The sequence below is a fragment of the Spodoptera frugiperda genome, chromosome 20 (assembly GCF_023101765.2).
Source record: "Spodoptera frugiperda isolate SF20-4 chromosome 20, AGI-APGP_CSIRO_Sfru_2.0, whole genome shotgun sequence".
In the NCBI taxonomy this organism is placed as follows: domain Eukaryota; kingdom Metazoa; phylum Arthropoda; class Insecta; order Lepidoptera; family Noctuidae; genus Spodoptera; species Spodoptera frugiperda.
Window position 1 is genome coordinate 6123456 of NC_064231.1, and position 20384 is coordinate 6143839.

General features: G+C 32.5%; 3 protein-coding genes across 3 annotated transcripts; all 3 read right to left on the reverse strand.

The window, feature by feature from the left end:
* Nucleotides 1-5374: 5374 nt before the first annotated feature.
* LOC118262115 (multiple inositol polyphosphate phosphatase 1-like) lies at nt 5375-8894 on the reverse strand. Its single transcript, XM_035573256.2, has 5 exons — nt 8498-8894; nt 7542-7966; nt 7362-7460; nt 6685-7145; nt 5375-5944 (listed from the first exon to the last, which is right to left on the reverse strand). Exons 1-5 carry the CDS (start codon nt 8655-8657, stop codon nt 5770-5772), a joined length of 1320 nt encoding a protein of 439 aa, XP_035429149.2. The 5' UTR covers nt 8658-8894; the 3' UTR covers nt 5375-5769.
* An 873-nt stretch (nt 8895-9767) lies between these two features.
* On the reverse strand, nt 9768-11896 carry LOC118262074 (multiple inositol polyphosphate phosphatase 1-like). Its single transcript, XM_035573185.2, has 5 exons — nt 11577-11896; nt 11006-11427; nt 10777-10875; nt 10237-10697; nt 9768-9971 (listed from the first exon to the last, which is right to left on the reverse strand). The coding sequence occupies exons 1-5, from the start codon at nt 11740-11742 to the stop codon at nt 9782-9784; spliced, it is 1338 nt and encodes a 445-aa protein (XP_035429078.2). The 5' UTR covers nt 11743-11896; the 3' UTR covers nt 9768-9781.
* A 1939-nt stretch (nt 11897-13835) lies between these two features.
* On the reverse strand, nt 13836-18974 carry LOC118261984 (multiple inositol polyphosphate phosphatase 1). The gene is made up of 5 exons (XM_035573064.2): nt 18733-18974; nt 15790-16211; nt 15509-15607; nt 14973-15430; nt 13836-14096 (listed from the first exon to the last, which is right to left on the reverse strand). The coding sequence occupies exons 1-5, from the start codon at nt 18890-18892 to the stop codon at nt 13931-13933; spliced, it is 1305 nt and encodes a 434-aa protein (XP_035428957.1). The 5' UTR covers nt 18893-18974; the 3' UTR covers nt 13836-13930.
* Nucleotides 18975-20384: the final 1410 nt, after the last annotated feature.

Below are 20384 nucleotides of genomic sequence, written 5' to 3' on the forward strand. Positions count from 1 at the left end.
CATACTTACAGGTCAAACTGAGAACCTCTATTTTTTTAAGTCGGCTATGTAAGGTTTCCGTAATTTCCACGTTTGGATATCACAGTAAAGGTTCAGGTTTTCGAACAATTATATAGTTGCTGAGTAATTTAAAGATTCCCACGGAATTTCACATGATTTATACTCGTTAGATTCAATTTAATTGATGAATTAGACAACGAAACTATATCAGTTAAAAATTATGTGATTTACTTTATATTTAAAAACAGATTTAGGTACTGTTACCAAATGACAAAGGAGATGGCTAAATGACTGACCCAGGCATAATAACAAGAATACGAATTTCACGCTAACCCGTATCATTTAAATATTCACTTATGAATTATTTTGTGTTTAACTAATTCTTATAACTTGGTGAACAAAAATTAACAAAAATAAGTTTCATAATTGATTTTTTTCTGTTGTGGTTTGACATGACAACACGGAAGTAAGTACTGCAAGCTATTATTAGGACATTAGTTTCCCCGAAAATCAATTCGAAATAATTAAACGAACATCAATTTTTAATAACGGTAATATAATGACTTTTTTCTGAAACCAAATAATTGTAAATGTTTTGATCGACACAAAATATAGATTTTGTATAAGATTGCACAATCTTACTATATATTTTGTGTCTGTCCTTGGTTACTTTGTGTTCATTATCTAGTATAAGCAGAACTGTTTACCTATCTACCTCATATATAAATAACTTTCGGCTTAGGTACCTCAAAACGCCTTGGAAAAGTTCAGAGCAATGTTATATTTTGAAGTTTTTGTAACGTTGTTTGACGTAGGAGCGCTACTTTATTTTCAGGATTGCGCAGATATGCCAAGTTTCTGGACCTTCTTAACTACAAAATATCAATCTTTAATTATGCGGCTTTATTTATTGCTAGGTACCATATTTATTCAATATTTATTTGTACGGGTTACGACGTCCATACTTTGGTTTAGCCATGTCCTTTAAAGTCAATAAATAAAATCCTTTAATTTGTTAATCGATGTTGAAACCCAGTGCCAGTGAGTTGTAATGGCAACTAATCAATCAGTGAGACCGCTAATAAATCCCCTTTATACATTTAAAAAAAAAAAAACAAGAAGCAAATTATGTAGTGAGTAAACATTTTATTCAAATGTTGCGAAGACACAATTATTGTCCATAATTATATTGTTTACGAGTACTTTGCATGCCCTTGTTATAACACGATGCATTTTTCAGTACCCATACTATAGTTTTATTTGAAAGCAAAAATATTTTCTGAATAAAATTATTTCCTGGTACAATATTTACAACATATTTCATTTAACATTCTCTGGAGTAGTCTCATTAGGTACATATTATTATGTATAATTATTTAGGTATTAGTACTGCGGTTTCAAAAGAAACCAGTTCCTAGTATGAACGTATAGATTCTTTGCATTTATTTTTAATTGAGTCAGTCATATTATACTCATGTATTATGTGGTCCCTACTCATACTCTGTAATACTTTTTTCCTGCGTGTGAAATTGCTTCATCCCTTTAAGTACTTTCCTTCATTCACTATCGATTTCAGAATAAGTTACTGTTATCCCGCGTAAAAAGAAAATTGAATCGCACTCTACGCCGTAAATAATTTTTACCTTTGCAAAGCGGAACCCTGAAAATCTTTAAGATAACTCAATTTTATGAACTCTTCGAGTATATATCCTTTTTATTACCTAATGTTGCCATACCGGATTTATTTTAAAGAGCTTTAAAAAAACCGAGGCTTTAAACTGTTCGGAATACACTTACCTAAATCTATTTGGCAAAAAACAAACGAGCAAAATGCATAAACAAGTTTTTTCGATCTCGTGTCATTGGCCGTTCTTGGCGACTGCATAGGAAATTAGATAAAAAACGACTTGACAAAAACTTAGATCAAGTGAAGGTCGCCAATATGCATATACTTATCTATTTAAGTGCGTAATAAATTGGAATAATTGAAATAAAATTATCAATATGTACCTAAATATCTGAATGCCTTCTATTTGACAATGGTGTCATAAGAACATTTATATTATTTTTGTCGTTATCATAATTATCATGTGGACACATTTCTAGCAAAAATGAGTTTCCACTTTTGCCTTTAAACAGAGAGGAATGGAAGGAGGATAGGGAAGCCTTTGCCCTGCAGTGGAACGATCATGGCTGAAATCTAAATCATTCAATTATACCCAGAAAATAGATAAAAAGTTTGTAGATAAGTTACCAAGCAAAAGACAATATTTTTTTAGAACTTTGGTATTTATGTAATTAATGCGACCTTGCTCGACTATTTACACATGTGCCGAATACAAATAATAATGTTTAAGGTCACCAGAACCAGTAACCTTTACATCTAATCTTATGGAAATAGCTCTTCTAGTGAATGTGGCAATCATTTGTGAAATGAGATCGAATCTAGGTGACATTTACAGTTTTGACATTCACTACTATCCTTTAAAGAGACTGCGAGGTTATTTCTATGTGATTGTTTATCTATAGCTTATTTGTAGTATAATACGACGGCTCACCTGGTGATAAGCAATCGCCACCGCCCATAGACACCTGAAACACCAGAGGCGTTACAAGTGTGTTGCTGACTAGGGGGTAAGGAATTTAAGGGGTGTTGGGGAATCGTGGATTAGGAAGATTGGGAATTTGGGCATTTACAATTATTAAAGCTTTTACTACAGATATTGATAATATTTTAGAGATACTATAGAGTCTAAATGTCCAGTACTGGGCAAAGGCCTCTTCTCATACAGAAGTGTCATAAATTGTGGTAGTAATACAATACTGAGGCCTCTAGCATGCTCAATATATACCTAGTTGAAAAGTACATGCACAAATACACCCCTGCTTACATCCCTGGAAGCAAACAAGCGCAATGTTTCTTTAAGCAACATGTTATTCACTTTCTTTTGATAATGGTTGGAGTTTGCAGAAAGTTTTTTACCATTTCGGGCAACATGCCAACATGTTACGCGCAATGGCTGCCTCAAAAGATACAAGACAAGTGTAACGTCCTTGGTTACATCCGATTCCAGACTTTTGGTTTTACTACGACAACAGAACAGCGTAATGGCATTGGAAAAGGGGAAGAACAGCAAACAAAAATTTGCAGTTTTGCAGTTCTATACAATACGGTGTACGGAGATTATCTATACCTACATAGGTAAATACCTAGCTCATTGAGTCTGGCTAGTTAATTAGACATACTAATTGATTAGGTGTACTACCATCCTCTGTAACTTTAGCTAATTGTCTTTTGAAATTATTGCCTTATACAAATACACGTATTACGTAGGTATATAAAATTGACATACGTACGATTTATTGCTACGCATTATAGTATTCTATCTGATAATGCCAATTTTATTCTTGGTCATTGATATGCTAGTAACAGCTTTATGTGAAATTTAACAAATATTAATATTAGCCATTAATTAACTGCTCATAATTATAGTCACCAAAATAAAAACTAATGACATCCATGACGTTACATAACATGTTATTCTAACTGAAATACATATAAGCATTTGAAAATAAACTTTTGAATCGCATACTTTAACAAAAAGAGCTTCGTAAAAGTTAATAAACGTTTGATGACGAGTGCTATTAGTACTTTAAAAGTGTCAAGTATCTAAAATGTATAAAATAAACATTGTTTCACAAAAACAAATAGATGAGATTTCCTTTAAACCAATGTTTCATTTAGATCCGTCATTTATTATTATCAGATTTCCTCCCATAGCAAAAGATTTGTACCCAAAGGACCGTGACAAAATTTTTAGCTGAAATATAAAAAAGAATGGGAATTTACGAACTAGTTTTGTATAAAATATATTTGGAATTTTGATGAAGATGAAACCGTTTCCTTGAATTCGAGAATAATGTTTAATATTAATAGTAATATAATATATAGAACAATAATTTATGGGCAAGCCAAACATATTTTAGGTGCGTGTTAAGTTTATAATCATACCTTACTCATCATTTACTCAGCATTCTGTTAAACCATTACAACAAATTTAAATGCTGAAGTCTGGTAAAATAAGCGTGGCACTCCCGAATGCCAAGATAACAGAATGCTACAATTTACTGCATGCACTGTCATCTTCAGCATTCTGCGGAATTTTACACGACAAGAGTGACATAACAAGAACGTTTAACCTCTTGGCTCTGGCGAAAATAAAAGCAACTCAAGATTTACCTACTGTATGACATGCTAACTTATGCATATACAAAAGAACTTGCATTAGTATGTAGTCTTATAAAAGTGTAGAACTTTATGAACATAGCATTAAAAGTATATTATGTTTAATGTATTTTTTCATAAAATTACCTGTAAGAAGTATGTTAGAATCATCAATCAGGTCATTTATTGATATTTCATCATAGTTACATTACACTGTACACAGGATTGGACAACTTACGCAACGCAACAACATATCATACAGGACACACATAGTCTTCTTCTATCTGCCTAAAAGCTAACTATCACCTACATCAGACATTTAATTTTATTGGAACATTTACAATCAAGTCTCTCAGGGTCAGAATTTAGTTATAATACAAACTGAATTTTACGACTAAAGTTTACGAGACATCTAAACTCGTATAGATAAGTAAAATTTTAATGAAAGGAAGTAATTTCCATCACGTAATCTCTCTCCGAATCAAATAAAGGGCTCTAAAACGAACCAAGGCAATTAAACTGGGAAAATATATCGCAAAGTCAAAAAAAGACATGCCATTTGTAAATTCATACTCTTCCTAAACTTTTAAATATGTTAGGCAAATTAATTTGCGGAAATTTAGAACGGTGTACTGTATTCTATTTTTACGATGAACGAAATTGTGCTTTATTTGTGAGTGGATAGTACTCATTTTGGATTAGTAATCGCGTTTCGGTATGTGTAGTATACGAGTATGAATGAGGCTCTTGCCGACATCCCAATCCACTGAGACGATATTCAACCCCACGTTCTCGGAATTCGTTAGGCGAACCCGCGCTAAGTGTTTAAACAAACTTGAGTTATTACGATTATGTGATGAAGCAAATTCTCAGTAATAGGACATGCAGTTCTTGGATCACTTATTTAGCAACATTAAAATCCTGCATAGTATTTAACTTTGAACAGACTTAATCTAATACATTATTAATGTCTCAATGATCGAGTAGTTGAAAATGCGACTAATATTAATGATATTTGTAGTAAAATGAACCTGGAGACGTAGAAGACAGGCTTAAATTTTCTAAGAATAATTAAGTAATAATTAACGAAGTAAAAGGTACACGATTTTTCTAAGAATTTTCTGTCTATCTATATAATAAAGACCTAAATATATGAAAAAGCAGGTTTTATTTATAAGTAGCCATTATGTAGCAGCGTTGATGATACAATGGGGTCCGACCTAATCCCAACAAATTAATTTGCAAATTGTTTTAAGGTTTCCACTCGCATTCATTTGGGGTTCTTATTTGTTACAAACTCGAACAGAGTCCCTCATTGTAAGCTAAGCTGATAAGCGTTTTGTTGTACTAGTTACCTATACCTACTAAAGTTTAAGTTAGAATTAGAAACAAAAGCAAAAGTTTTGTTTTAACTATTGTCCTTTCTCCAAAGATTCTATCTTCTCTGTTAGCGTTAGATATTTAGGATGTAGAATAAGAAAAGTTAATAGACAAACATATTTGTACACTTCTCAAGTTTTGATAAATTAAAATAAATAATTGATTTAATCTATATTTGACCATTTAAATTCGCAGATGTCAACCGTGGCGTTCAAAAACGGTTTGAATATGTCTTCAAACTCCTGCCATGAACAGGTTCCTTTGTTGCATATTTCAGTCAGCGGTTTTTCGTTCCAATAAAATGATACAGTGAAGTCGTAGGTGTGTGCTTTCCTGCATCTAAAAAACAATAATAACATTAAATAAATTTATTAACTTATTTACATACATATTGACTAAACAAATTCCTTTTCTATTTTGAAAGTTTCAGTAACACAAAATATATAGGCAATAGACTACCCTATAATAATTAAGGTAAAATTCTAGGTTGTATACTTAAGTCTATCGTTTAGAGTCCAAAGTCATCTAATAGTTATGCTATTGACATTTATTTAAAAAGAAAAACAAATGCCGTGTTGTATACACAACACGTCCTCGTAAGGTCTATCGAAGCATGTAATTACATTCATTACTCATGTCAATTGCAAGATACACCTCTAGCAATTGACACAGGTGCCCTATATGGTACATTGACACTAAATTGTATTGAGTTAATGCGTAAGTAAAGTTAAATGGTTAAGAAAAATAACACGATAAAGTGAGGGTCAAACTTCAACACGTGTAGGTATAATATTAAAATTATCTGTGATTTCTTACAACATTATTATATTGTATGTGTTAATTAATTAGGTACTCCAAAATTTTGTGCTCAAAACTCAATGTCATCACATTTAAAATGTCTAATCTGTCTAATCTAAAAAAACTCTATTCTTCCTTTTGAGCATTAGAAAGCATGATGTTATGTTAATCATTTATACAAAGTTTTAATTAGGTATTTAAGAAGCTATTAAGCTTCACTACCAAATTAGTTTATAAGTACCACTAACGATTGGTAAACGAAAATAAAATTAACTAAATACCTGTTTAATACTGCAATTAGGTTGCTCCCGAACGTCGACAAAAACGTGGATCTGTATTTTCTATTCACGTTTCTATAAGATCCCTGAAGCGGAGTTGGATCTTTATAAAGATTAAAAACGACTATTAACATATCCATCATAGTGGCATGAGTAAAATATGAAACAATTTTCTTTCCCTTTCCACATTTCGCAAGTTGAAAATTTCTTAGCAAATCTGCCATCGGTAACTGTCCTAGTACAGAACTGAATTTGGTCGCTCCATAGCTGTTTCTATAATAATGTCTAAGATCTCCCACGTACTCCAAAATTTTGAGATCCTCGACTGTGAATACAGCACACCATGGACTCGGTTTACGCTGAAGCCCGTTCCAAGTGTACCGGCACAAGTCATACATTGCTGTTATATTGTCGCTGGAGGGAACAAAATTTAAGCCTAAATTGTTCGCGACCCTTTCTCTCATCTGAAAATAAAACATCTCTAGATAAATCTTGGCTGTTGTACAATCCATGTACATAAATCACTTATCATTAGTGACTTCTGGGTTTAAATTTTAATTTAAATTGACACTGTAATCAGTTTAAAAACAGTTACCAGAAATACAATATCACAAAGTCATAAAAAATAATGTGAGTAAATATATTCCTAAGTAAATATAAAATATTTGTAAAATACTCACGTTCAAGTACTCCTCAGTCTTTTCATAAACTTCTGCCTCATGATAAAGGTCTGGGCTATTTCGTACATCGACCTGATATTTTCCACACGTCGAGTAAGGCTAAAACAAAAATGGTAGATTACACACAATATTCCGCATTCGTTGTAAAACACAAATTGTCACTTACTAACTTTAACTTACTGCGACGAAAGTGTAATCACCATACACTTTAGTGATGACCAACTTATGGTCGTTCAGACCTTCGACGAAAGCCTTAGCGCTCGCTTCAAGACGACTTCCAAACCCTGGCGTGAATATGTACTCGTTTTCTTGAAGTTTACTCAGAAGTTCTGGAAACGTTTCTTTTATCCTACTTCCAATATCAAATAGCTCTCGATATCCTTCGTTAGATATTTCATTTGGTTCATCAAGCAAACTAGTTTCAATCTTCCAATTTTTAATATTCTCTATATCTTGAGCACAAAGAGAACTATTTCCAATTTCATAACTCGATACAATATAGTCTTTGTAGTGTTTTAAAATATATTTTATGTCTTTCGCGTACCTTGTACTAGGGTTTCTTTTTCCGTGGCGCATTATAGACCACACACTGACGGTTTCACATCCTGTTAAATAATTACAGTAGTAATAAATATTAATTACATCATCATAACGTGTCTTTTATATAGTAAAAGAAGATGGTCAGAGAAATTCGTCTACAATTTGATAACTTCAGCTCAGGTATTGCATTATAAGCCCAATGTAATAGGAATTAAGTTATACATTCACTGAACACAAATATTTAAACGAATAAATTACACGAGAGTAAAACACAACAAATGTAAAAGGATTCTATGTAAGATAACCTCTGTCAAACCTTTCGGTCAATAACGAGCGTGATGTTATAATCGAAAACGAAACATTTTTAAAGACATTAAACTAGACAGCAGAACAAAAACTAAACTCTTTATATACTTAGTAGTTTTTATTTATTCCAAGATCAAATATTATTCAGAAACATCTAAACATAACAAGAAACCTTTTACAGGAGAAACTCACAAATAAATTTGTATAAGACGCTCCACTTTGAGAAATATTCCGCAGAAATAAAAGTGGCAAAATATGTCAGAACAATCTTCGAATGAAACCCAACTTACCTTCCGGTTTTACGATCGAATCCCTTATATCGCCTCTAACAATTTCATACGGAGTTTTACTCGAAAAATATTTGTATTTGCACCCAGTGTTCCAATAGCAATCTCGAGTCAGCACAGTTTTTACGCAAAAGCACATAGCGGTCATAATTAAAAACTTCATTTCGTAAAACGTATTAAAAATATTTTTCTCGTCGACACACACTACGTTTCACATTGACTACTTAAAGATAAATAAATGATACTAAGCAAATCATTATAACTCAATTTAAACTATGACTGACAGTCTAATTAAGTATTTATATAATTAAATATTCGACTACACGGATGACGGAGTAGCTGGGCAATTCGCTGCCGTGTAAATGGTAGCGTGTTCGATTCCCGTACGAAGCAATCTTTGTGTTATCCACAAATTGTTGCTTTGGGTCCTTGTGTTATGTGTAGATATGTGAAATTGTATGACGACACGATGGAGGAGAAAATCCTAGGCTGATGCAAAGTAGCCTGGGGCAAAAAAAAAATAGAATACTGTATACTTGTTTAAAATATTTTATCGTTTTAAATATTAGATTGCTATATTTTAATAAAATAATCATTAATGGCCTATTAATAGATTATATATACATACATAAAAGACTGTCGTCAATGCCAGCTAGCCTAGTAATCAGTTAAACGTTAATAATACGTAACTTCTAATGACAAATTACTTCCGTCTCTTTAAATTTAAAACGTAAAGCAAGTTTTCAGTGTAATGGAATACTAAAAAGATTTTTTAAACATGACCAGCTTTCCGCGGCTTTGCCGACGTGATTTTATGGCAATCTTAAGTATATAAAACTCGACAGAAATTGGTTGAGTACAAATGTTGTAAAGAGGAAAACTACATGAAAAATATTTACTTTTGTATTTAATATTAATACCCCTATATGAGACAGCCAAACCGGCATGAGGTAATGTATGTGTGTATGCATTAATCGGGATATATGCTCCCTAAATAAGTAAGAATTTACTTTAATACGTCTTTGTATTTTGAAATTTTCATTAATAGAATCCATTCTAAAACTAGCGTCCACGCTAGTATTTAGTATAGTGTAGAAGTACGGCTTTAAATCTATCGATTATAGTAACTGTCAAATGTTAGATGTGTAGGTTGTAATATGTATATTCACCAACAAAGCTCATTAAAAAACCTGCCTATCTGTTCATACGTCAGCCATTTTGTAAACTACGTAATTATACCAGAATTTTAAAACATAAGGGTAAATAATACACATTTTATTTATAATGTCAATATTTTTTTATTTGGACTTCTGTGTCTATTCTGCAGAAATCAGTGGTTACGTTCAAAAACGGGCGGAAGATGTCCTCGAATTGCTGCCATGTGCAGACACCTCCGTCACACATTTCTAATAATGGTCTTTCGTTCCAATAAAATGCGATTTTGTGATCGTAAACGTTTTCACCAGATTTTCTGCATCTGTAATAAATTCTTGTTTTTAGAAAACATCGAAGTTTTTTCTTCAAATTTTGTTAATTAAAATAACATTTAAGAAAAGTTAAATGTCATTTGAAAATTTGATGGAAGTTTTTTATGCAGATATGAGATAACAAAAATGTAAAAAAACAAGAAGTATTTTTAAAACACTGTTGATTGAATTTTAAAACTGATATTAATATATATAACAAGAACTATTCTAACAAAATTATCAACAAACAACATTTTGGTGGTTCTCATTACTAACCTGTTAAGAACGGCTATCATGTTAACACCAAACGTAGACACAAACGTGGATCTATACTTTCTGTTTACATCTCTATGAGTTCCAGTAAGTGGGTTCGTATCCTTGAAAAGATTGAGGGCAACCACTACCATGTCCATCATTGTCGAATGCGAGTTGTAAACGACAATTTTTTTACCCCTCCCATTCTTTGCTTCTTGTAGCTTTATCAGCAAATCTGCTAACAATGTTCCTCCAAATATCTTACTGTATTGTGATGCTCCGTATCCGTTTCTATAGTAATGTTCTAAATCAGCGATATATTCGAGTATTTTTAGATCTTGTTCGGAAAATATTGCACACCAGGGACTGTTTTTTCTCTTGATACCATCTGAAGTATACCGGCAGAGGTCGTACATTGCTACTATATTCTTGTTTGTTAATGTAAAATTTAAGCCTAATTTCTTTTCAAGTCTTGCTTTCATCTATAATTTTAAGTAGCATCTTTTAAATACAATTTTATTACATGTTCAAAAATTCAACGGTTTTGTGGAGTTTACTTACATCGAGATATTCTTCAGTCCTCATGTAAACTAGAGTTTCATTGTATGTGTCTGGATTATCAAAAACTGCTTTGAGGTATGTATCACACGCTCCATAAGGCTGTAATTGTAATGATTTTTTATATGTTCTTAATTATTGTTCATGTTTGTTGTACCTAAGACAGTATTTCATAGGAAATAAAGTCAATTTTTGAAACTACTAAAAAATAATAGGTTTGTATTCAACTTACATTAGCAGTACTTTGGTTATATTTTGGTTTTTGAATCACGTAGTTTTCATTCCCAAAACCTTCAACGAAAGCTTCGATCGAAACTCCAGTCCGAGGGCCAAATGTTGGGGTAAACAAATAATCTTCTTCGGTCAAATTATTCAACAATTTTGAGAACGATGCTCTAAACCTTTTTCCGATACCCAACATTTCCTGGTAGCCCTCAGACATGATCATATTCGGTTCTTCAATAAAACTCCTATGTACTTCCCATTCTCGAAAATTATCTACATCTTGAGCACATAACAGGCTGTTTCCACTGTCGTAACTGGAAATAATTTGGTCTTTATAAGGTATTACCTCCTTCATGTGCTTTAAGAACTTCACCCCAGGGTTCTTTTTTCCATGTCTCATAACTGTCCAAATACTGATCGGTTCGCATCCTGACAATAATTAAAATTACTAATTTAAATAACATAATATTTTTTTACAGTTATATCCCAACAAACTGTAACAGGCTTTTTACCACGAAAATATTTTAAATTGTTATTTTCTTACCGCACTTTATTTATTTATATTTAAGAAAACTTACCTGGCAGTTCTACATAAGAATCCCTTAAATCACCTCTTATATTTTCATATGGGGTTTTACTTGAAAAGTATTTGTATTTGCACCCAGAATTCCAATAGCAGTCAGTTGAGGCCGCATATTGAATGAAAGAGTTCATAACCAATGTTGAGAATATTAGAAAGCTCATACTGTCTTGTGGAACGGACTAGAAAACTGAACATTCGAAGTTTAATATGAAAATTTTATACTAGTTAAGTAAAATTAAGTCAAATTATTTTATGAAATACGCACTACACATATAGACGATTTTCGTTCTTATAATACAGAGTAAGACTGAATAAAATATATAATTCTATTAAAAAAAAATAGCGGAAGTAAGTATAAACTGATAATTACCATAATGACGTGAATTCGCTGATGTATAATTATACTAGCTTTTGCCCGCGGCTTCGCTCGTGTTAAGAAGTATTATTATTAATGAAATTTCTCAAAATCCTTACGTCATAGTAGCTTTAAGTAAGTCTTAGCCCGATCAATTTAAAATTGACAAAATTTCATCCACTATTTTATCCAATTGGGCGTAGCATTGACCAAAATCTCAGTGGATGCCTACGTTATAACATCCACCTGCATACGATGATAATGTCAGCCAGATGCGTCCAGTGGCTTGGGCTGTGCATTGATAGACCACTATGTCAGTCAGTCAGTATCTTTGATTTATAACGTCAACCCATCAAACGTAAAAAAAACAAGAATTAACCTACAAAAATTGTTGATGTTTTATCTCTTCTGAGAAACTATGAGCATAATGTACCCTTCTTATATTTTGTAAATTATGAAATTATTAAGAAAATAATATTTGCTTGGTTTACAATAAAGTTTATATGGATCTATCTATCTATCTTTAATTTCAGCTTTCTCACCCAGTCCGATACATCACTCAGCTAGCCATAATGGTAGTTTTACTTAACTGCATATATCTATGTAAAGACTGCCTCGTTGGCCGAGTGGTTGCAAGTGCGACTGCCGGTTAAGGGGTCTCGGGTTCGATTCCCGGGTCAGGTGAAGTATTACTGGGCCTATTTCGGTTTTTGGAAAATTTCTCAGTAGTAGCACGGAGTCTGGAAATGTGCCCGGTATATGGCAATAGGCTCACCACTTAGTACATGGGACTTACAACATAAATTGTGAAAAGTGGGTGTACACAGTGGCATTGCGTGTATAATATGCACCTCTGCCTACCCTTTCGGGGCTTAAAGGCGTGACGATATGTATCTATGTAAAGGTGAATCAATATATACCCGTGAGAGCAAAAATAAATGGAATCTATAATACCATTAATAAGTACTGTATGTATACCTGTACTATGAGCTTTTTTATGGATTAAACATTTACAAACTGACAGACTAAATAAAACTATACAAATTATACTGATCAAGCGTATAATTTTATTAATAAAACTAGTATTTTAAATTAAAAAATAATAATAACTCTAGAATAAACTTGAAATTCCACTTGACTAGGCCCGAGTTCTTTTCATTCTCTGATCGATATTTCTATTAATCGTAGGTCAATTGCGATTTTTTAAATATTGTACTGTATTCTGTTTATGACAAATAGGTATGTATAATATTGTAACTCAATTACTCAACTTCTATAATATAAAGGATGTAGGTGGAAATCTACAAGTACTTGCAGTTTTGTTCGTGCATTACTTTCAAAAAATCTCTTATTAAATCGTGATAAAATTAACTATGGTGGATAGCCAAAAAAATTCTACCAGTTATTAAACGGTCCATAGGTTCTTCAACCTTCTTTTATTATACAATTTATAGTTATATTATTAGTTCTCTGCACTTAAAATTACCAATATTTTTGCTATTCAATGTAATCCTACCCCGGAGCTGCGTACTACCTAGGTTTACATGGGCTCCGGCTCGAAAAGTAGGAACGGGGTGATTTTAGTCACTCCCTCTCGCCTCGCTCAAAGCGGTAGAATTCATCTGATGAGTTTCCCTCCTTAAAAAAGGGTAATCTTACTGAAAATTCAAATACCATTCTTATTGAATGTGTTCATAGGTTCATTAATCTTCTTCCATCGGATCATTTATAGATTTTTTGTCTCATGTCCATAAGGTCATTTAATTTCATGATAAACCTTGAGCAGCAGAGTGCTACCTTAAGGACATTGAGCAGCAGACTGCTCAATGAATAGAAAATATGCTGTCATGTTTATATCTGTTCTAGAAAAGTACGGGTTAAAATACAAATAAATCATGCTTAAAGATTATTTATCGTTTGTTTAATAAAATAAATCAGAATAATAATAAAATTAACAACTCTTGAATATTTTAGTACATTTTCTAAATAAATAACTATGATGAAGGTTCCACGTTACAGAATTCAGTATTTGTGTTCAAAAACGGCGTCAGTTTATCTTCGAATTCTTTCCAAGTGCACACGCCTTCTTTACATATTGCTTGTAAAGGTTCTTCGTTCAGGTAGAATACCACATTGTAGTCATCAGGTCCCTTATTACATCTGAAATAAGGTTGAAATTGATTTATTAAAATTAACTAAAAGGCTGCAACTGAACCCTTACTATGAGTTTGCTTTACGTTTAAAGTAATCGAAATTAAAACGTGTTCGGCGCTCTGATTGGTTGGTTTATTCGAGCCGGCCAATCAAAGTGCCGAACGCGCTCACGTTTCAATTGCTTTAAACATTACGCAAAATCATACTCAAGATAGTGATCCGAAACTCTATCTCAAATAAGTATTTATTTATCATCAATTTTAATTAAGTCAGTTGAATTTCCAACTCATTTCGCTATTTATAAGAGAGAAGAAATTAAACTCGTAGATTAAGAATGATAAACATTCCCTAATTAAAACTTGGCTGGACGTAGTATTCTTGGAAACAAATTAATGTCACTTAAAACTTAGGTATAAAGTTTTAGTGTGACCTGCAGTCGCGAAAACATCTCTCGGCAACTCTTTTTTCTTTTGCTTTAAAGATTATTCGGTTTGTATTATAACCTATTACAAGACCTACCTCCACAATAATACCAATTACCTATTTTTGGCAAAAAATATGTTAGATACTAGTTTATTATTTTCTTTAGGACGTCATCTAGGCTATAGATATGTTATGAAATTTGGAACAGTGGTGGAAAATGGTCTGGAATAACACAGGCTCCTTTATCCCACGGGAATGCGGGCGAAACCGCTGGCAAAAGCTGGTTATTGATAAAACTAATTAGTTCTCCGCACAAAAATATTTCCAATATTTTTCCTATTCAAGGTAATCCTACAGATAATTAGAACACAATTCATATTGAAAATGCAGGAACATTGCGAAGTGTAGATGTAAAAGGGCAATGAAAATAACTGTAAATAAACCAATGAAGAAACTCACTTGTTAAGGACAGCCATTAAATTAGCGGAAAATATGGCCAGCTTGCTACTTCTCCATTTCCTATCGGGCTTCCTCTTTGAACTAGATAAGGGCGCGTCATCTTTGAATAATTTAAGGGCTGTGTGCAACATATCCATCATAGTAGCATGAGAAATATAAGCCGTAATTTTTCTCCCCTTTCCACTCTTAGCTTCTTGAAAACTTTTAAGTAGGTCGGTCAAAGTAATCTGGCCGAATAGCTCGCTCATGGGTGTTCCGTAACCACTTTTGTAGTAATGTCTCAAGTCGGCTACATACTCCATAACTTTCAAATCTTCGGTCGTAAACAGGGCACACCACGGGCTGAATGTGTTTGTAATTCCCGAAGAAGTGTAACGGCACAAGTCGTACAAAGCTGTTATATTTGTTGGTGTCAGAGGATAATCGATACCCAGGCGTCGTTGGATTCTGTCTTTTGACTGAAAGTAAACGATATATTGCAATAAGTTACATTATTAATACGAGAATATTAAAAAGAAAGAAAAGCCGAATCTTACCACAAGATACTCTGAAGAAGTTTGATACTTCATCGATGGGGCATAGGTTTCTGGATTAGTTTTTACTTCTTTCAAGTACTTGGGACAGTTGTCATAAGGCTGCAATGAATAAATATGAGACTATAAGGTATAGTGGAAATCAGAATTGTCTAATAAATCTATGATAAAAATTGAAAGAGCATTTGGTAAAAAATATTGTCAGTACGAGAACACTTCTACACTATACATTTAGGTAGAAGTCTTATTTCATTTCCCTGTAATACAATAAATACTTTACTTACGGACAAAATATCAAAGTCAGTTCTAGGTGACTCTATGGTCAAAGGTTTACTGGAAATTCCTTGAACAAAACCATTGACACTTTCTGCCATCCAGGGTCCAGGCGCGGGTCGGAACAAATACTCATTACTTTCTAAGTTTTCAAGTAATTTTGGGAATGCCTGTTTCAGTCTTCTTCCAATGCCTTCAGATTCAAGAAAACCTTCTTTAGTAAGTTGAAATGGTTTATCAAACAAGTCCTTGTTGATAGGCCAATTGCGTAAATTCTCGATATCTTGAGCGCAGAGTGAACTGTCTCCTTTCTCGTAGGCTGACTTGAGGTAATCACTTATTACTAGAGCAGCTTTCATGTGTATGCCAAATTCCGTGCCCGGGTTCCTTTGGCCATGTCTTATTAGACTCCAAATACTGACTGGTTCACATCCTGGGGAAATGTTCAATGTAAATTAAATATTTTAAACATACGGATACATTGTGGTACTGAAATAGTCTTATGACAAAATGAATGAATAGTCCAGTCAAGTGCTCCAATGAAACGATATTATTTTGACTCGAAATGTTCTTATATGTGGCCAAATTATGTCTTATGTCCAACTCCAAATATCCTTGCATAAAATATATTTTTTATTTGTTATTCATAATTATAGTGTCTGTTTAATGCATCTTAAATATTGTTACTAAGTCATTATAGTCCATTAGCAAGACTATTAAATTTACAACTAGTTGCTAATGATAGTTTATTCACAGTAGCCATGCTAATCTTCTAAACACTAAGGTCAATGCACTTTTTGATCTCTGTAAGGCAAAAACAAAAATAAAGTAAGGTATTCAAAAAACTTGATCCTGCCTCTGGCACGTAATTAACTTATGCAAATTCGCCTATGATGCGTAATTTGGATTAATGTTACTAAGTGCATGCACATTAAGATTATTTTTCGTTGTTTTTGTCATAAGATTTATAACTTGTAATGAAATATTCATAAATGTGGTTCTTAGAAATAAATAAGTTCGGGAATGATGGCAGGGTGATTACTTATAACTATAATACAATTGTATGTTTTCAAATTGATAGGATATTTTAAGTTAATAAAATTAATTAAAAATCAGGGTTTACTCACATATATTAAGGGAGAAAAGTTCTACTAGTTTCGAGTCACAGAGGGACTCTTCATCATAAGCAGCGTGCGCAGACGCGGCGACGCCGCGTAGCCGTCGCAATTGGTAGAGCTTTTCTCCATTATGTACCCGAGAAAACCGTGATTTTTAGTTAAGATAGTATGTCTCACGATAGTTATCATAAGAAAACGAGTTAACAAAGTGATTTGTTTTGTCATTTAATTCATTAAATTAACTTTTAAGAAATGTATTTATTCTTCGTAACCAACTTTCTCGACCCCCTAGTTTACTAAGACATGTTACACGCATTTTCACATAAAGACTTTCTTTATTCTCAATAAACTGAAAGGAGCGAGAGCCTATTACAGGCTAACAATAGGATATAAATCTACACTCTAAGCTAGTACTTTGAATTTCCAAATTGAAGTCTTAATAGGTACTTTTGTCGATCGCAGAGATTTTTCGCGTTTAAGGCGTAATGTAACATCATAATATATTATCCAGGCTTTTCTCGCAGCGGTACGCAGAAGAGTACAAGATCTTTTGCTTTAAGTTCTATAGTTCTAGGTAAATGATTTGATATTCCTATGTAAGGACTTGTCCGTGATACATATTTATTACCTATAGGTATATCTTTTTAAAAATGGAACCACCATCATTTTTCTTTTTTGAAGTCGGTTAAAGATAAATCACACGTATCCATCATTACTAGTTCATATCAAATTGTATCGTATGATTTCTAGACTTTGAGTAGTTACTGAAAATTTCGAAAAAAATTGGATTCCATTACTGTTTTTCTGACCTAGAATTTAAAAAATTTGGCATTTTCATCATCATATTTGACCCAAGCGATTGTAAATGCTCTTAAAAAATACCATACCTCCTATAGAATCGTGTACTGGCTAAATGATGAATGGAATGATTGATTTTCTCTGTTGCCCCACAGTTTGATCGATCATGCTCAAATAGTTGGCAAACTGATGATGAATGATGTAAAATGACAGGAAAAAGTTTTTCGTCCTGTTCAACGGCAGGGGTCGTGAGAAGAAGTGACCTTTGGTGTTTACGAGTATACTGAAGTATTTGTATAGTATCTTCCTATTGTAATACTATTTTTATCTTAAAATTCTATTGATGTAAATGTGTTAATGATATTCGGTTCAGTAGTTTTTTTAATATCATTAAATATCTACAGTATGCCTTAAAAAACAATATCTTTTTAACAGATGGCAGGCCTGATATTTATTTATAATTTAAAAAAATATATGAAAAACATTTTAGTATCAAATTAGTTGGCTTCCAAATAGTATTTTACTGTTTAAAAAATACAGTGGTCAAAACAATCGATCATAAATACATCACTTTGAGAGCTACGAAAAGCATCTGAATTTTTAAGAGTATATAATGTCACGGACAAGTCCTTATATAAGAAAATGAAACTGTTTACCTAGAATTCTTTAATTCTATCATCTAAGAAACTATAAATTAATAGTAGAGGTCATATTTAATTATGTATATTTTATTTTAGGAAAAAACTATTGAATCTAATTATAAGGTACAAATGAGACGATTAGTTGTTATCACTACAAGTTTTACTACTTTAGTAAACATCATTATCACAAATTGACATTTTAAAGATCAAGGCTATAATACTAATTAATAATTATAATCTGATTATAACTATGGGAAATGTAACTAAATTGACAAACCTTGTAATTATAGTGATTTATGTAATTCATTCGAACTATGTGATTTATATATTTCTAAATGTATAATAATGATTCTTTAAAGTCACGATAAAATATGAATTATGATAATATGGTACTTACCGGTTAGTTTAATAGCAGAATCCCGTATATCACCTCTGACAGAATTATATGGCGTTTTGTTAGAAAAATATTTATACGGACACCCCGTGTTCCAAAAACAATACGACGATATCACTGATTGTATTGTACATAGCGTTATTAATGACGAGAGTAGTTTCATTATGATAACTGGAATATTTAAACTCGCATTAGTTCTCACAGACGACCAATTCTTACAACTGACTAAACTATAATGTATTTAAATTGTGTAGTATGCTTGCAACACAGCTTACGATATTTTATTTGTAATGCATTAATTTTCGTACACTCATTTGTATATTAGGTTAGGTATATATCACAATGGATTTTTGTGTTTGTTATTCGGTAACCTAACGGCATGAATCACGGATTTGTTTGCTTTTTTTGTATCATACTTTTTATGGTAATTACGTTGTTGTGTGACATTTTCGTATTTTAAATAGTTTGTTTTGTAGTTGCCATGTTTCGATGATTGTAGAATTGAAATAGAATACATTATGTATAGAAACGTACCTACCTATATATGTCTTTGTTCATATGGTTAGTGTCATTTATCGGACGCCATTCCACATTCCATGTTATTTTACTAGGAAGTACTTAACACACAAAACGTGTAGCAGGTTCGATTCCCGCACGGAGGAACTCTTTGTGTGATCCACAAATTGTTGTTTCTGGTCTGGATGTCATGTGTATGTGAACTTGTATGTTCGTAAACGCACCCACGACACAGGAGAAAACCCTAGTGTGGGACTTTTACTGTAAAATACTAATTTTACTGTAAAATATAATAAAAATACTACTTGGAAACTACAGAAGGTTGATGACTGTTCTTCAGATGATCCATTACAATAGTTCACCGTCCTACGTGTTAAGCAATGGCCGCCATAGAAAATAATTTTAACCTAGACCCTTGTAAAGCTGTCACCTTTACAAATACTTTACCAAAAAAAAGATAATGAAACTACAATATTGTTTAAAAAAATAAACAAACAATAAATGTTGAACACTTTATTAATCTTGTTTCGCACGTATTTCGGAGCGTTCCTTGTGAATGATTGATGGAATACCGCAGCTCATTCGATACACATTATTTCGAAACAGGAGTTCAGTTTTTCGACACTGTTCGTTGAATCAGCCGCTTTTGTCACTTTTTTGGTGACAATAGGATCGGATGAACTCTTCACGGTATAGAAAAAATAATTATGTTTTTTTATAAAACGGTTTTATTTTGCTCAATCCGTTCCTTTGTTTGTTTATTTAGTATCTGGAATTTCACTCTGATCTGATTTTTGGTACCAATCTTGATTAGTATACAATATTAGATACTTACCTTAATCCAATTTATTCTACAATTACCTCCGTTATGGATGTGAAACGGAAGGCAAGCCCTTCCGTATGATTTTCCGCATTGGTAAAATAAAGTTATTTAAAACCATTTAACATAAAAATAGTTTTATGTATAACTAGTCTTAGTTTAACTTCTGATAAAATTGTAAAAGGTTTGTACTAATATGTACAGACTAAAATTAGGCGGTATTTAAAATTATCTGTATTTTTTTTCTACCTTTTTCTTAGTTAGAGCAAGATCGAACTAAATCAAAAGTAAATGACTATATTGTAGGTATGACAGTGGG

What these genes read in the sequence shown, in the direction of transcription:
- LOC118262115 (XM_035573256.2), bottom strand. Translation starts at nt 8,657, where the DNA reads ATGAAGTTTTTAATTATGACCGCTATGTGCTTTTGCGTAAAAACTGTG. An exon ending in TTCGATCGTAAAACCGGAAG is followed by an intron (nt 7,967 to 8,497) that starts GTAAGTTGGGTT and finishes ATTATTTAACAG; the next exon opens with GATGTGAAACCGTCAGTGTG. An exon ending in CTAATTGCAGTATTAAACAG is followed by an intron (nt 5,945 to 6,684) that starts GTATTTAGTTAA and finishes ATTGTTTTTTAG; the next exon opens with ATGCAGGAAAGCACACACCT.
- LOC118262074 (XM_035573185.2), bottom strand. Translation starts at nt 11,742, where the DNA reads ATGAGCTTTCTAATATTCTCAACATTGGTTATGAACTCTTTCATTCAA. An exon ending in TTCTTATGTAGAACTGCCAG is followed by an intron (nt 11,428 to 11,576) that starts GTAAGTTTTCTT and finishes AATTATTGTCAG; the next exon opens with GATGCGAACCGATCAGTATT. An exon ending in ATAACCAAAGTACTGCTAAT is followed by an intron (nt 10,876 to 11,005) that starts GTAAGTTGAATA and finishes TTACAATTACAG; the next exon opens with CCTTATGGAGCGTGTGATAC.
- LOC118261984 (XM_035573064.2), bottom strand. Translation starts at nt 18,892, where the DNA reads ATGAAACTACTCTCGTCATTAATAACGCTATGTACAATACAATCAGTG. An exon ending in TTCTGCTATTAAACTAACCG is followed by an intron (nt 16,212 to 18,732) that starts GTAAGTACCATA and finishes ACATTTCCCCAG; the next exon opens with GATGTGAACCAGTCAGTATT. An exon ending in CTTCTTCAGAGTATCTTGTG is followed by an intron (nt 15,431 to 15,508) that starts GTAAGATTCGGC and finishes GTTTACTTTCAG; the next exon opens with TCAAAAGACAGAATCCAACG.